Source organism: Eriocheir sinensis, chromosome 12 (genome assembly GCF_024679095.1).
Source record: "Eriocheir sinensis breed Jianghai 21 chromosome 12, ASM2467909v1, whole genome shotgun sequence".
Lineage (NCBI taxonomy): Eukaryota > Metazoa > Arthropoda > Malacostraca > Decapoda > Varunidae > Eriocheir > Eriocheir sinensis.
In genome coordinates, this window is record NC_066520.1 from 11,218,890 (window position 1) to 11,234,676 (window position 15,787).

A 15,787-nucleotide genomic window follows, 5' to 3' on the forward strand; every position below is an offset into this window, starting at 1 on the left:
TGTTCAGTTTTCTTACACGTTACCGGACACGACATGACCGGGACGGGAAAAAAAAAAAAAAAAAAAAGGCGGAACACGAGGAGGCATAACCGGCGACCATAATGAGTCAAGAGACAAGACACTTAAAAAAAAAAGTATATATGACCTGACACGACACAACCAGGACGGAAACAAAGAAAAAAAAAAAAAGGCTGAGGCAGAACATTAACCGGCGACCATTGTGTGTCCCGAAGAAAAAAAATAGGATAAAAAATAAATAAAAATAAAAATAAATAAATGTGATAATAAACAACATATAGTGCGTGAGTTTTTGATATGTGGCGATTTAGTAGCTACCTAACTCTACCTATCAGCTGTTTTAACATACTGAAAGAGGCGGATAGATTAGCAAGAATATAAGCGATAGGGGATCTCTCTCTCTCTCTCTCTCTCTCTCTCTCTCTCTCTCTCTCTCTCTCTCTCTCTCTCTCTCTCTCTCTCTCTCTCTCTCTCTCTCTCTCTCTCTCTCTCTCTCTCTCTCTCTCTCTCTCTCTCTCTCTCTCTCTCAGAAGTGTGTGGAGCCGGAAACTATAGGCGCGAGACAGAAACGAATGGAAACTCTCATTATTATTATTATTATTATTATTATTATTATTATTATTATTATTATTGTTATTATTATTATCCATTATTACCATTACCATTATTATTATCATTAGTATTATTATTCTAATTATTATCACACACAAACATCCTTTCACCACCATCATCAAATTAACACTGCCATAAGCAAAACTCACACAGAGGAACACAACCTATGAAAAAAAAAGTCAAGGAATAAGATGACAAAGAACTACATCCACGCCGATGACAAAATAAACACGGAAACAATTCAAAATTATTTCCTCCCATAGCGCTTGTGCTGCGGTGACTCTTTGCTGCTCGTATATATTCTCTCCCCTTAAAAAAAAAGATAGACACTAAAAATAGAAAATAAAGAGAAATCCCTTGCCAAGACGAGGAAAATTTCAGCGATTAACATAAAGGCGTTGATTATTCTCGACTGTGTAAGACTCTGGCTTGTATAACCTGAACCAGGTGGAGAGGAGGAGGAGGAGGAGGAGGAAGAGGTGATGCAAGATACGAAAGAATACATTTGAGAGAGAGAAAAGTCAGCGAGTTAGTGAATGTGTTTGTGTGTGTGTGTGTGTGTGTGTGTGTGTGTGTGTGTGTGTGTGTGTGTGTGTGTGTGTGTGTGTGTGTGTGTGTACGTGCAGGTTTTTGCGGTTATGAGAGAGGGTTAGCGCTGAGGGAGGAATGGGTGAATGGGGATGAAGGGGGAGGGGGCGGGTGGGGGTAACGAGGGGTCACGTTTAGGGAACCGCCGTGTGAGGAAAAAGAAAAGTCAATAAGTGCAAACAGTAATGAGGTCCTCGACGCCAGGTGGCCATTCACGCCTCAAAATGGACCTGGGGGGCGCGCGCCAGGCCCCTTCATCCCTCTCACAGAAAGAAAAACACGAAATTTTCTCCTGACTCGGCAAACCTACGCCTTGCTTGCTCGCTCTCGCCTCGCCTGCGTCCTTCACTCCGTGTTTTGGCCGCACACAGACAGACACTGATAGATAGGAAGACAGACTGATAGCTAGGCAGTGGATAGACAGGTAGATAGGTTTATAGTTACTGAAATATAGATGAACATATAGGTAGGTAGATAAATAGGTATGTTATCGACTACAGCTACAGTATAAGATAAAGAAGAAAATAAAAACTACATTAAACAGAAATACACACAGCGGAAGTCCATAAAAATTTACTAGATATATAATTTTACAAACATCATGCAACTAACCCTATAAAGAGGCCAACACAATGCTCAGTTATGATATATCAGGAAGCTTTACAGGAAACGTTATTCTCGTGATGGCGCCATGGAGCCAATCTCCCTGAAGACGTAGGAGTCCTGTCTGTTTGTCTTTAGTTGTCGTCGTTGCACTACCCAAGGCCTATGTTGATGGTCTTCCAGCTAGTTTGAATCTTGAACACACGGAGACACCACAAAGATTTTCACAAATATCAAGTGTGTTAATTTAGAAGCATCATAATAGTCTTGTTACAGAATATTATGACTTGGCATAGGTAATGACAAAAAATCATTATCAACTCTGTCCTTATCTGTGGAAATATGGTTAGTTACATGTTGCCATACGAATTTCCCTGACAATCGCTGTGCGTTGATTGAAAAAAGAAAAATATGAAAGAAAAAAGACGAATAGGAACAATTCTAATCATTCATTCATACGATTATCAAAGCCTATAAACCTAATTCTATATAACAAAACTGTTTTCTGTAATACTAATTGATATTTTTAGAGGGGCAAACCCTTGTGCAATGACGTACTGTGGGCCCACAATCCAAGCTGGCTGGAGGAGCCGTCGGGGTTGGTCTTGGTTGGAAGAGCTAGCCGACCTAACACCCCGGGTAAGACACTAGGCTCGGAGGGCACGATTATCACTCAATCACCGCAGCACCTTATAATACAGGTCGTGGGCGCCGGGAGTCCGCTATCACGCAACACCATAAAGCTATAACATTGCAAACCGCCGCTCATTTGGCGAGCCTGAGGTCACGGTAAGCGGCTGGTGGTTCATACTGTCGTACAAGGTGATGACGGAGACGCTGGAGTAATTCTTCTTGCAGACGGAGACGAGTTTGCATATTGTCTATTTTAACCCTTAGGCATTTCTACTCTCAACCCATCTGTTGTTTAATACGTGTCTGATAGCGATAATGATACTGTCAATATTGCTTACAAACCTGTATGAAGAACGAGAAAATACATTAACATCATCTAAAAATCTTGAGCATTCTTCCAGTAACAATGCCTGTCTCCACTTCCTTGCCACAGCTTACAAGAAACACAGGAAAAACTTTTAGTCTGGTGTTGAAGAGGAAAATAACGCTTCAACTACCTCTAGTACCATCCTCACCCACCACCACTATCATCGCCACGACCACCACTACCACAACCACGCGTGCAGGGATGGAAATGAGGTAGTATGGTCAAGTATTTAAGAAAAGTTTTGCACACTAAAAGGCTCAAGTGAATTAATGATGAATCTCAGAACAGAGGCGATACACTTGCACATTATTTTTTTCCTTTGAAAGCACATGCAGGAAGCGGTAAGTCAGTAGTAACGGTACAATAACATACTGAATCAAGAGACAGGCGGATTTAGGAGGTCCATCAACACTAACCCATTAAGGTGAGTCAAGAAATCTGTTCGTTATGACAAAACAGTAGCTTGTTCTTCTTGTTCCGCTGTCGTTATCTCCTACTACTTTCTACCCGCCAGCTTCCGACATAACCTTCTCCTAGCTTGATCCTTAGGTCTTTCCACCCTCGGCAAGCAATCCCTTCGTTACAACAAGACTCTTTCCGTTCCTCTGTCGCTTTCTCTCCTACATGTAATTCACTTTCTACCCGCCAGCCTCGACACTCCTTCTTTTCGTCCCGTTCTCTGGGGTCCGCGTGCCCACCCCTCTCGAAATTCCCTTCTGTCCCCCTCTTCCTTCTGTTCAGCGGCCACCTCCCCCCCCCCCCTTCCTACGCCTTTCCGTTCTTCTTTCTATGGTGCTCCGCCCATTCTAGGGACGTGCCAGACCCCTTTCATGTCTGACAAAAAGAGGCGCCAGGGACACCTCTCCGTCACTCAGTTTTCCACAAACACGTGAAAAAGAGAAGAAAGGGAAGGGTGGGGCGCGGTCCCTCTGAGCCGTAAGGACAAAGGAAGGCTTCCTCCCTCACACGGCCGCCTCTAGAGTCTGGACCTTCAAACTTGACTCTTCCCTTTACGCAGCTGCATTATGTGACGAGCTTGTAACGCTGCTGTGTGAAGCATGGCCAGTCAGCACGCCGGGAGGCACCAAGACGCGCTGGTAAAGTGTTCCCCGCGGCGCCCTCCTCCCGGCAAAGGCGCTGCTCCTTCCGCCTGCTGTCCTTCTGGCGCCTGGCCACGCCGCCACCACCACAAAGGCGCGACACAAGAGGAGCCTAATCGGCTGACCAAAGGAGGAGGGAAGAAGGAAGAGAGGGGAGGGGGGAGACAGAGGAGGAAGAGAACGAGATGGAGAAAGGTAGGCCTATTCAGACTTTTAAAAAAAATGGAGAGGAATTCAGAGCCTCCTTTCTTACCAGTCAACCCTTTTCATATCTTTTAGGCATCTCCCCTTCACCTCCCTCCCCCCTACCTCCTGCCCGCCAGTCCGGCACAATAACCTACACCTCAAACGTCCCCGCCCGCAGGCTGATCGGCTCCGCGCGGGGATCATCACGTCTTACTTCGACGCACAGAATGCCGGGGGCCGAGGGCGTCACACAGCCAGCCACGACCACCAACACCTCCCGCCACCCGGCCACCACCACCGCCGCAACACACGCCAGTCTTACTCCCTCACAGGTGTAGCTCATCACCAATTCCACTACTGTCACCCTGTAATCCCTCGCCTCATCACCACGCCATCGTCATCACTAGTCTGTCTGTTTCTAGCCACCATTATCACCAACCCTTCTTCCCCTATCACCATCACCACAATCATCAACCCTTCGCAACATAACACAGTCACATTTCTTTCCCCCGCCACGCCTCGCCACCATTACTAGAATTAAAAAGTCACCGCCGTGCCCTCGTCACCCCGCGCCTCGGAGGCCTGCCAGGGTCTTTTCCTCGCGTTTCCAGATATCAGAGTCCAGTCGATGCTTCGCGGATGCTTTGTCATCCTCTTTGTGGTCGGACACACACACACACACACACACACACACACACACACACACACACACACACACGGATGAAAGGCATCTTACGCACATATTTACATACATATATATTTCCCCCCTCCATCGGTGTATATATTAATCATATGAGAGACAAAGAACGCCTCGGCAGGCACACGACAAGGGAGTTCCTTATGAACATCGGTTTTGCTCATACCGCCGCGACGCGAAGACAGAAATGTAATACGTAAATGATGGGGAAAATGTTAATCAGAGAAAACCGATGAACTAATAGAGATAATGATAAGCCACGACAATGAGGGGACACACTCTGCTTATTACCCGGCGGCTCTGAGGTCCCTGAAGACGCACGGAGAGGCTGCACCTGAGGCTTGCCGGCTCCTGGGAGGGGAAGAAGGGCCATCTACGCTTGCCCGATACCGTCTTTGCCGGGAATATTATGATAACGAGCACTATGGATACGATCGACTTTTTAAACAATTTCACAGTGTTATTTACAAATATCTTAATTTTTATACATAGGTGTGGTGAAGCTGTCTAGCTGTCTGGACGTCTACCCGATGAGGATGACGGGAAGGCAGGCAGGAGGGCGTGGGTGAGGAAGAGGTGAGCTGTTCATGATAAACGAAGCGTGTGCACAAATCATCACATAGAAGAAAAAAACGGAACGGTAGTTTATAATAAATGATCATTGCTTATTTCACTAAAGTCCACTAAACTAATTGATGAACAGTATGCAATTCGCCGGAGGATATAGCTTTTGGATCAACAAAGCAGTGAAAAACAAGAGTAAATGTGGGCACCTTCCGAAGAGCCTTCCCCAGGAGGCACACCCGCCAGAACACAAGAACACGGAGCATGCAGGGAGCCAGTCAGCCTACACAAGACAGCTCTGGAAACCGTACACCGTTTACTCTTCCCCTCCATTAACCCATCTAACATTCTCTTGACGATCCCAATATCTTTTTCACTCACATGACTACTAAGCCTGTTTATTTCATACCCTGTTAGCTATGTACCCATTGCTACCAGTCCGGCAAATAATATATATATATATATATATATATATATATATATATATATATATATATATATATATATATATATATATATATATATATATGTACATATCTATATCTATATCTATCTGTCTATATCTATATCTATCTATCTATCTATCTCTCTATCTATATCTATATCTCTCTATCTATCTCTCTCTCTCTCTCTCTCTCTATATATATATATATATATATATATATACATGTACATATATATCTATATCTATATATCTATATCTCTCTCTCTCTCTATCTATATCTCTATCTATATCTATCTATATCTATATATATATATATATATATATATATATATATATATATATATATAAATCTATATCTATATCTATCTATCTATCTATCTATCTATCTATCTATCTATCTCTCTATCCATCTATCTATCTATCTATCTATCTATCTATCTATCTATCTATCTATCTATCTATCTATCTATCTCTCTATATATATATATATATATATATATATATATATATATATATATATATATATATATATATATATATATATATATATATATTACACTGGAGATAGGGGTTCCCTGAGATATGAATGACTGATTCAGGTGTTCCTCCGATGTGAAAGCATGGGAATCACTGCCTAAAGGCACGAAGATTCCTACTGACAGACTATACGATGTGTCTTCGATCAGGGTCACAAGATTATATGACCCTTCCAGCATGACAGGGAAAGGAGGGATGAAGTGGTTGGAGGCGGGCCTGGGACTGGAACTGGAAGGGGAGGGGAACGAACATGCATGGCAGAGGGAGTGGGTGATGGCAAGGGAATGAGGGAAGAAAACGTAGAGAAGATTGAGGAAAGCTGGTGAAAATGAGGACAGAACAGAACATACTAGTAGCAGGAGGTGAAGGGCGTGGTGGGTAGAGACTGGAAAGCGAGAGGGAACGGTGGGCGTCTAGCAGAAGGGAAGGGTAGAGAGGCTGGATGAGGCGTGTGGGGGCGTGGAGGGAGACGAGAGGCTCTCCAGGGCCGCCCGCTGCCTCGCCCTGGGAAAGCGACACCCCGCATACCCGCTGCCCCGACCCCCCTATTGTGTCGCGGCGTGTTCCCGGCGTCCCGATGCGTCAGCGAGGCATGGCTACCCCCGCTGGTCACGCGCCCCACAAGCCTGAGAGGCCCTGGAGGCGGCACACACAGACGTCACCCCTCGAGCTGAGGTGACGCCTTGTGATGACGCCGTGCTAGGCGAGCCCAGGCTCCTCTGTGGACGAGAACGCCGCCGTGACGAGGTGTAACGCGAGACGATCAGGACGCGTTGATAGTTATCGTTCCCAATTAGCCTTCTCTTTGAGCCAATAAGGACGCCGCTTTCAATGGCGGGTACTCCCCCCCAGACCCCCCTCCCTGCCTGCCTGCCTGCCTCAGATTTCTGCAACATTCCCTCCGCCTCACACACTCTCGGCGGCCTGCAACGGACAAGACTTCCCTAGAGAGCGCCCAAACAGCAGACACGCCGCCGGGCCGCTGTAAAATAGCGAGATAATCCGAGAAGCATTGATGAACCCTGAGAGTGAGTGACCGAGGAGTGGGGTTTCTCGTTCTCCCGCCAGCGGCGTTCCTCTGGTTTGTGGTTGTCGTACCGCCCTGCCCCCTCGCCGCGACCCTGGCGGTGCCGCCCTGCCAGGTAGTCAAGTCATGATACCTTAAGTATCGAGAACGAAGTCACTCAACGGACACACAGCCATGAACGCCCCCAGGGGCTAAAGGCAAGGAGCTACGCCGCATTCTCTGAGAGGCTGACACGAGGCATAGCTTGACCTCACAGGCTTTATTAAGTGTTAATAGGAAAAATATGTAAATACTGAGAAAGACATCAAAGTAAGAAGCAAAATGAGAATCCCGTAAATACGGGCAAATACCAATGGTTCAATTTGTATGAATGTGCAGCATATTGTTTTGATGTTTAATAGTGTTATTTAAAGTCATTACGTAGGCCATTATTTCTCTCTAGATTAAGGATGTTATATATACCGCAGCTGCCACTTACTACCCAGTCGAGTGAAGGCAAAAAATAGATAAACAAATAAAAAATATAAGAAGTTAAAGAAGTCATATAGGCAGGAAGGAGGCGTTGGGTGAGAGATGTGTGTCTGGAGGAAAGGGGAGGTTTGAGGAGAAGACTAGACGGAGAGAAAGAGGATCAAATGGAGGAGGAGGAGGGAAAAGAAGGAGGAAGAAGATGAAGAAGAAGAAGAAAAGAAGAAATGAGGAAAACTATGAGGAGAAGGAGTAGAAGGAGGAGGAGGAGGAGGAGGAAGTGGCGGAGCAAGAGGATGAGGATGTGGAGGAGAACGAAGGGGAGCAGAAAGACTGAAGACTGAGGAAGACGAGGAAGAGGAGGACAGCGGGAGACGCTAGGTCGGTTATTTCCCTGCGAGGTGCCTCAAAGGGAAGAGCTCAAAGACCCCGGCGGGACACTGCCAGGTAATGACACAATGCTGGCTGACTCCTCGAGGGGGGGCAGGGGGTAGAGGAGAGGGTGACAAGATAAGGGTAAAGGGAGGAAGGGGACACAAGGAGGGTGAGGGGAAAATTGGGTAGGGTAAGGAGGAAAATAGAGGAAGGGGGAGTACTACGGACGAGGGAAGAGAGGGAAGGGCAAAGGTGAGGAAGGGAAAGGGTAAGGTAGAGAGGGAGAGTTAAGGGTGCAGGGGAAAAGGGGGAGAGGCTGGAGCAGGGGAGGGGGAGAAAAGGAAGAAGCAGAGAAAACTGTAGGATGAGAAGTGGAAAAAAAGTGGTGATGGGGGAAGGGGAGCCAGGGGGGTGGGGTGCAATGGAGTGGCTATGTGATTATGAGAGAACGGTATGTGTGTGTGTGTGTGTGTGTGTGTGTGTGTGTGTGTGTGAGAGAGAGAGAGAGAGAGAGAGAGAGAGAGAGAGAGAGAGAGAGAGAGAGAGAGAGAGAGAGAGAGAGAGAGAGAGAGAGAGAGAGAGAGAGAGAGAGAGAGAGAGAGAGAGAGAGAGAGAGAGTGTGTGTGTGTGTGTGTGTGTGTGTGTGTGTGTGAGAGAGAGAGAGAGAGAGAGAGAGAGAGAGAGAGAGACTGAGACTGAGACTGTTGACTTAATATTAGGCCATGAAAGATGGGAAGAGAGAGAGACACAGCGGGGGCGGGGTCGGTGGGGGGCAGCTGCCGCCTCGCTGACTCTCACGACGCAGCTCCGCCACCAAAGGGCCGAGGCACTCATCCCCTGGCAGCTGAGGCCCGACGCTGCCTGTGAGGTGCTCGGAATATTTGCTCGGCGAGTGTGTGCGGCTCAAGGGTCGCGGCGGAGGCGGGGAACGCGGCAGAGAGGGTCAAACGCTATAAGGTTGTCCTGTGGTGCCAGTCCTCACTACACCCCGCAGACCAAAGTTGCCGCCTGATTTTCCAAACGTCGTGTTAATCTGAAGTAAGAGTTATGAGACTGAATTGTCTCTTCTGACTCGTTTTCCAAGGCGCAGTTAATTGGTTTTGTTTGTTGATTTTTCTAGATCACTTTATACGAGTGTTTGTAATATTATGTCAACTTTGAAAATCTAACACTTCTAGCAAACTCCGTCCTAAATATGGAATTAAACAACCAAACTAGCCACAAAACTTGTTAATGAATACTAATACGACGTTTAGAAAATCTGGCGTGTATTAATGTGTCCTCTTGTTACTCCACTCTGAGGTGCACACGAGTAACACCCGACACACCGATCACAATACAGGCAGACTTCTTAAGGGGGAGAGAACAGATGAGAGGGTGGCAAGATAATGGTGAAGGGAGACAGGGGATACAATGATGTTGAGGGGAAAACGGAGCAAAGTAAAGGGGAGAGAAGGAAGGAATTAGGGTGAGGCAACGTGGTCACGACAAACACTAACAACGTAACAGTTCATTGAAACATAGATTGTGTGCATAAAACAACGGCCCTCCTTGGCAGTCCCTTGCTGAGTGACATCTACGGTTCTAATCATCCTCATAAGGTCGATAATATATAGCTGATCAACAAACAGTGCATTAGTAAGGCAATATCATCACCACAGGCGCCAAGATGTTAGTGTCGGGTTCACACCACTCATCTACACCCACCACCTATAGCCCACCTCTCGCCGGTCCGTAGCAGCTCTTTACATCCGCCAGAGTAGTAGCAATCCTCCTTTTTGTGTAGTGGACAAGCCTGATGCATATACTGACAGGCAGACCACTCATTCGTTACGTTATTAAGGCTCAACACATAATCGTCATCGCCTGAGCTAAGCTTTCAAAACAGCTGTAAGTCTACGGTTCCATCGATCCTCATTTCATGTGTGTGTAATGAGCTTCACCCTTCCCCTCGCAAAAGTTGCTTGGTCTTACGTGTCTTGTGTAACCCATATTTACGCTGAATTCTGTCAACTGACGGAGTATTACTGGTGTTTCTGATAAGTGGAAGGAAGCCAACAAGGACAATAAGGCTAGCAATCTACCAAGCGTGAAAATAAAGTAAAAATAGAGGGTGTCTACTTGACTCACCTAAGTCTTCGTGGCCTCTGTGGTTGGTCAAAGTCCATGGGGACGAAGCTTTCGTCGAGGTCCATGGACTCAGCCTCGCCATCCTGATGGCGGGGAGGTGGCGCTGAGATGACTCATAGAATAACAACAAAAGCAGCAAACATAAAATTCTATTGACACTACTCAGTTACAATTTAAATCCTATGTATTACCCCAATGCATTATAAACTAAAAGTATTATTTGCAAAAGTAATCAAATATGGCACCCCGCCCCTTCCCATGGTGCGGGGCTGCTGGCCGCCTTCTGCCTAGAGGGGAAGGGAGTACTGACTCACCTCGGACAACCTGAAGGACATGTCCTGGCTGCGGAAGTCATCGTCATCCTCTGTGTGGGGAGGAAAGATGGGTCAGTATGACAAGCAAATATCTTAAACATAACGAACAATAAAAAAAATAAAAAAATAAAAAATGTCTGATAAGGACTACATAAGGCGTGCCATTAATGACGACGCAGGCATCAACAATAACATATATTTCAACGTTTGGTCAATATAAATAAAAAAATGACATTAAGAAAATGCAAGATGAGTACAGAACAAGGACAGATTAACTAACACGCAGGAAGGAAAAAAAGGAACGAAGGAAAGAAAGAAGGAAAAGAAAAATGAAGGAAGGAGTAAATGAAGATAATGAAGCAATTAAACGAAAAATGAAAGGAAACGAGGAAAGGCGGGAGGAAAGGAAGAAAAACAGAAAAGGAAGGAAAAGCACGAGGAAAGAAGGAAGGAGATAGGGAAGAAAGGAAGGATGGAAACGAATGAATAAACTAATGATGGAAGGAAGGAAAGGAAAACAGGAAAAGTGCACAAAATGAAGACAACAAGGAAGGGAAGAAAATATGAGCAAAAATTGGGTGTGATGGAGGAGATAAAAGAAAGAAGCGAAGGATGATGGCTGGAGGGGGGGAGGAGGGGGGTAGCGGGGAGAGGAAGGGAAGACGAGGCGGCGGGGCGGAGGTAGGGGGAGAAGAGAGGGCTGGGAGAGGGGAGGGCGCAGGGGAGAGGTTCCTTACAAGTTCCCGGGCAGGTAACTTGTCCGTCCAAGTTCATCACGAGGCGAGGCGCAGGTTAATTTAATCAGCCAGAGTGCGTGGCTCGACAGGTGTGCAGAGGAGGTGGCGGGGCAGGTGTGTGGAAGAGGAATAGGTGTGGTCTGGTGTGTAGTGAGGTTGGTGGCAGCGGAGGAAGTGTGTGGAGTCGGTTAAGTCAGGTGTAGTGAGAGTGGAAGAAAGTGAGTGGCGCTGGAAGGTGTGTGGAAGATGAGTAAGTGCGTGTGTGTATGTGGAGTCAGGTGTGGTGTGGGCGGAATAAAGTCGGTGGAGGGAGTGGATAAAAGTGTTCTGAAGTAAGGAAAGTAGGGACAAGTGCCTCAAGGTAAAGTTGCCGAAGTATCCACGAAGTTAAGGAGAATTCGATGCAGTCTTTAATGCACTTACGAAGCCTGACTTGCTCGCCCCATGAACGATCGAGGCTGTATCACGAGGCTACGTCAAGGTTATCGACTCCTATGAAAGAAGACAATTTATATTCAATCATCAAAACCCTAATTATTTTCCAACAGTGATGAGTCGACGAGTCCAACACAAAATAATCCTTACTTTTCTTGTTCTTTCCTTTCGGTACGCTTTTTTCTACTTCTTTTCCGCTTCCTCCACATTCCCTTGCCATCCACTTTTTTTTTTGTATTTTGCTTGCGGTACTTTTCTTCACATTCTCAACTCTACCACTTTTCCATTTTTGACGAAAGCAACCCGAAAATGAATCTCCCTATATGTCTTGTTTTATTTATGTATTTCCATTCATATACCAGTCCAGCACTTCATAATCTCCCAATGTCTCGTTTTATTGATGTATTTCCATTTATTGACCGGTTCAGCACTTCATAATCTCCCAATGTCTCGTTTTATTGATGTATTTCCATGTATTGACCAGTCCAGCACTTCATAATCTCCCTGTGTCTCGGCTTATTTATCTACTTCCATTAATTTACCTCAACACAAAAGCATATCCTTATTTCTCGTTTTATTTCTCTGTTTGATTATCCTTCATCCATTAATTTACCTCAACAGAAAAGCATATCCTTATTTCTCGTTTTATTTCTCTATGTTTGATTATCCTTCTTCCATTAATTTACCTCAACACAAAAGCACATCCTTATTTCTCGTTTTATTTCTCTAGGTTTGATTATCCTTCTTTTATTCCCTGCTTCGCGTCTCCATCATTTTCTGCCCGCCTGGTTGTTGTTCTTTAGCACTTGTGTCATTATGCATTTCACAACTTGTAATAGCTTCAGTAAGTCATTAGCTACATATATTATGCTGCTCTTTAAGGCTCATCTTCTTTCTTAATTGCCAATGGAAAGTGAAGATGATTAATTCTGAGCCAGGCAAACTAATCCATCGTCATCATTTTGCCAATGCTTATTGTTTTCCATTTCTCTCTCTCTCTCTCTCTCTCTCTCTCTCTCTCTCTCTCTCTCTCTCTCTCTCTTTCTAGTCTCCTGCTTCAAACTCCTGGCCTTTACGTTATAGCCAGGGACAGTCAACCACCTCACGGCCGTCTGTGGTCAGTGTTAGTCTGTAATCGTATGGATCTCAAAGTACTAATCACGCAATCTACCGAATCGTTCCATCGCCCAGGTAAAAAAAAAGAATGATCATATATTGTGTCAATTTCTCAAGTCTTCCCAATACACGCCTTTTCCCTTCACATAAAACGATCATAAAAAAAACTAAATTATGAGACAAAAAGGTAAATAAAGTATGGAGGTAAAAATAAGAATGATCATTATTTGTGTGAATTTCCCAACTCTTCAAAATACCCGCAGTTTCCCTTCACTTAGGCATAGAAAAAATAACTAAATAAATAGGTAGATAGGTAAGGCAAGTCTGTTTTTGGCCTCTCATTCTGTTTTCTTTAGAGGAGGAGTGCATAGCCAGATTATCTTTGTTTCACCGTTCTACCCTTAGGCTGCCTCCTCTGATGTATAAAAAGATAGTCACTCTATCAGCGTAAAACTATAAATGATTGTTATTTGTGCCAATTTCCTAACTACCCAATACCCGCAATTTCCCTTCACTCAATCATAAGAGTGAGTAGCGGGCTTTTTTTTATTATTGTTTGCTTTTTTGTGCCTTTGAGCTGTCTCCTTTGTTGTAAAAAAAAATAAAAAGAGGCAAATAGTTAAGTAAATCTATCAAGTGTTAAGACCTCCGCGGCCCGCTCCTCCTCGGCCGGGCTGCCACTCGTCCACTCAGCCTCGACGCGCCGCTCTCAGCCTCGCCTCCTCCTCCTCCTCACACACGCTGCCACGAGGCGGGAAAGAAATCGCAGGAAAAGTACAAAGGCAAACACCACAGCGCAAATCATGAGCTGTGAACACACCTCTCAGGGCGAACAATTATGAAAATACACTCTTAACGTGCCGCCACTCGGGGCTGCGTGGGCTCGCCTGGCTCTCCTTGACGCTAAATTGCCGCACCGTGTTTTTACCTAGACGATGCGATTACTCAAACACGCCCGTCCGTCTGTCTGTCTGTATCTTCTTTCCCTTCCGCCGTGCCTCGCTGGAGCTTGTGAGGAGGAGTGGGAGGGGTAGGGGAAGAGGAGGAGGAGGAGGAGGAGTGGGAGGGGTTTGGGGAGGAATAGGAGGAGGAGGAGGAGGGGAAGGTCTACTCCATACAACGGCGTCTGTACTGGACGTGCCGTCACCGCCACACACACACACACACACACACACACACACACACACTCTCTCTCTCTCTCTCTCTCTCTCTCTCTCTCTCTCTCTCTCTCTCCACACTAGCGTTCACAAGACTTTTAATTCTCACCTCCATTCTTTGCCTCGCTCACTATTTTCTCTGCCGCGTCGCTCAGCCTGAAGCTCCTCCCTCAGGGCTCGTCCACTCCCTTTTGTCTTCCTTCCCACCGACGATTCCCACTTTTTCTCCCTTCCTTCCACTCCCAAACTGACCCTCCCGTACTCCCTAGCCACCCGCTCCTCGTATATATATAGTCATCTTGTGGTACGGCTTTTCCTGCTCTTATTCCACCTTCTCCACACTTCTAATTTGACCGTCTCCATTTTTTATTGTGGTAACTTTATTTCTGTCTTTTTCACGTCCTCCACATTCCTTATCCATTCACTCTTTGTACATTTTTCTTGTGGTACGTCTATTTCTGTTCCCATTCCACTTTTTTCAACACTTCTAAATTAACCCTCTTCACTATTTTTGTACTTTCCTTTCAGTACTTTTATTTCTGCTCCTTTTCCAGCTCCTCCATATTCCCTATCCATTCACTTTTACTGTATTTTGATTGTGGTACTTTTCTTCCTACTCCTGTTCCACTTTCTCCACATTCTTAACTATTCCACTTTTATTTTATTCTCCTTTCGCTACTTTAATTTCTACTCTTTTTTTCACCTCCTCCACATTCCATATTCATCCATTTCTATTGTATTTTCCTCGTGGTACTTTTCATCTTACTCCCATTCCAACTCCTGCACATTCCTACCTCCTACACTTTCCCTTTTAATCTTCTTCTAATATACTTTAATTCTCGCTTCTGTTCGTCCTCCTCCACTTCCTTATTTCCTCCCATAGCACATCCCTTTAACTCTCCCCCCTATCCCTCACCACCGCCCCGCCCCCTCACGCCCATGCCCCCCCCCACCCCCGTCGCCTCAGCCAATCACCTTTAAGGCCGGGGAGGGTGCGGGGCATAATTCCCTTAGAACGTCTCGGTCGGGGCATTATAGTGGTAAAAGGCGGAATAGGGGAGGCTTTGCGGCGGCTGTTCAGAGGGCAAACACCATTACTTTACTCTCTCTCTCTCTCTCTCTCTCTCTCTCTCTCTCTCTCTCTCTCTCTCTCTCTCTCTCTCTCTCTCTCTCTCTCTCTCTCTCAACCTACCTATCTCTATTTCACTAACCAATATCTACTTTCTCTCTTGATCTACCTACCTATCTACCAATCTTCCTATTATCTATCTATCTTACCTACCCATCTATCCATTTTATCTACTACTATCTACTTTCCTTATTGATATACATCGCTATCTACCAACCTATCTTCCTATCTATCTAGCTATCTACTCAACGTTGCTGTATATATCACGTAGAACCTTCATCCTCGCAATGCCTCTCACTCTGCAGTTCTAGAGGGTCTTCCAGGAACTACAGTGTACCTCGCCTCTACACAACTGCTGTCGCCTTCCCAGCACGAACCCTGTCACTCCCTGCACCGTGTAGCTCATTCTATTAGTCAGTCCTTCAGGGTCCACCTTACACCACTGAGCTTCTCAATACACAGCAAACTACACGGAGACAGACAGACACACAGACACTTCACGCCATCCATATGTGTGAAAGGAGGATGAGCAAGGAGTAGGGGGAATAG

At 45.6% G+C, this 15,787-nt stretch overlaps 1 protein-coding gene across 1 annotated transcript in view; it reads right to left on the reverse strand.

Annotated features, from left to right (window-relative positions):
- Nucleotides 1-15,787, reverse strand: part of LOC126997261 (Fanconi anemia group J protein homolog) — a 161,469-nt gene that overhangs the window by 94,476 nt on the left and 51,206 nt on the right. Inside the window, exons 4-5 of the mRNA XM_050858257.1 lie at nucleotides 10,665-10,714; nucleotides 10,351-10,433 (exon numbers count right to left, since the gene is read on the reverse strand). Coding sequence (XP_050714214.1) covers nucleotides 10,351-10,433; nucleotides 10,665-10,714 — 133 coding nt within the window. The remainder of the gene's footprint in view (nucleotides 1-10,350; nucleotides 10,434-10,664; nucleotides 10,715-15,787) is intronic.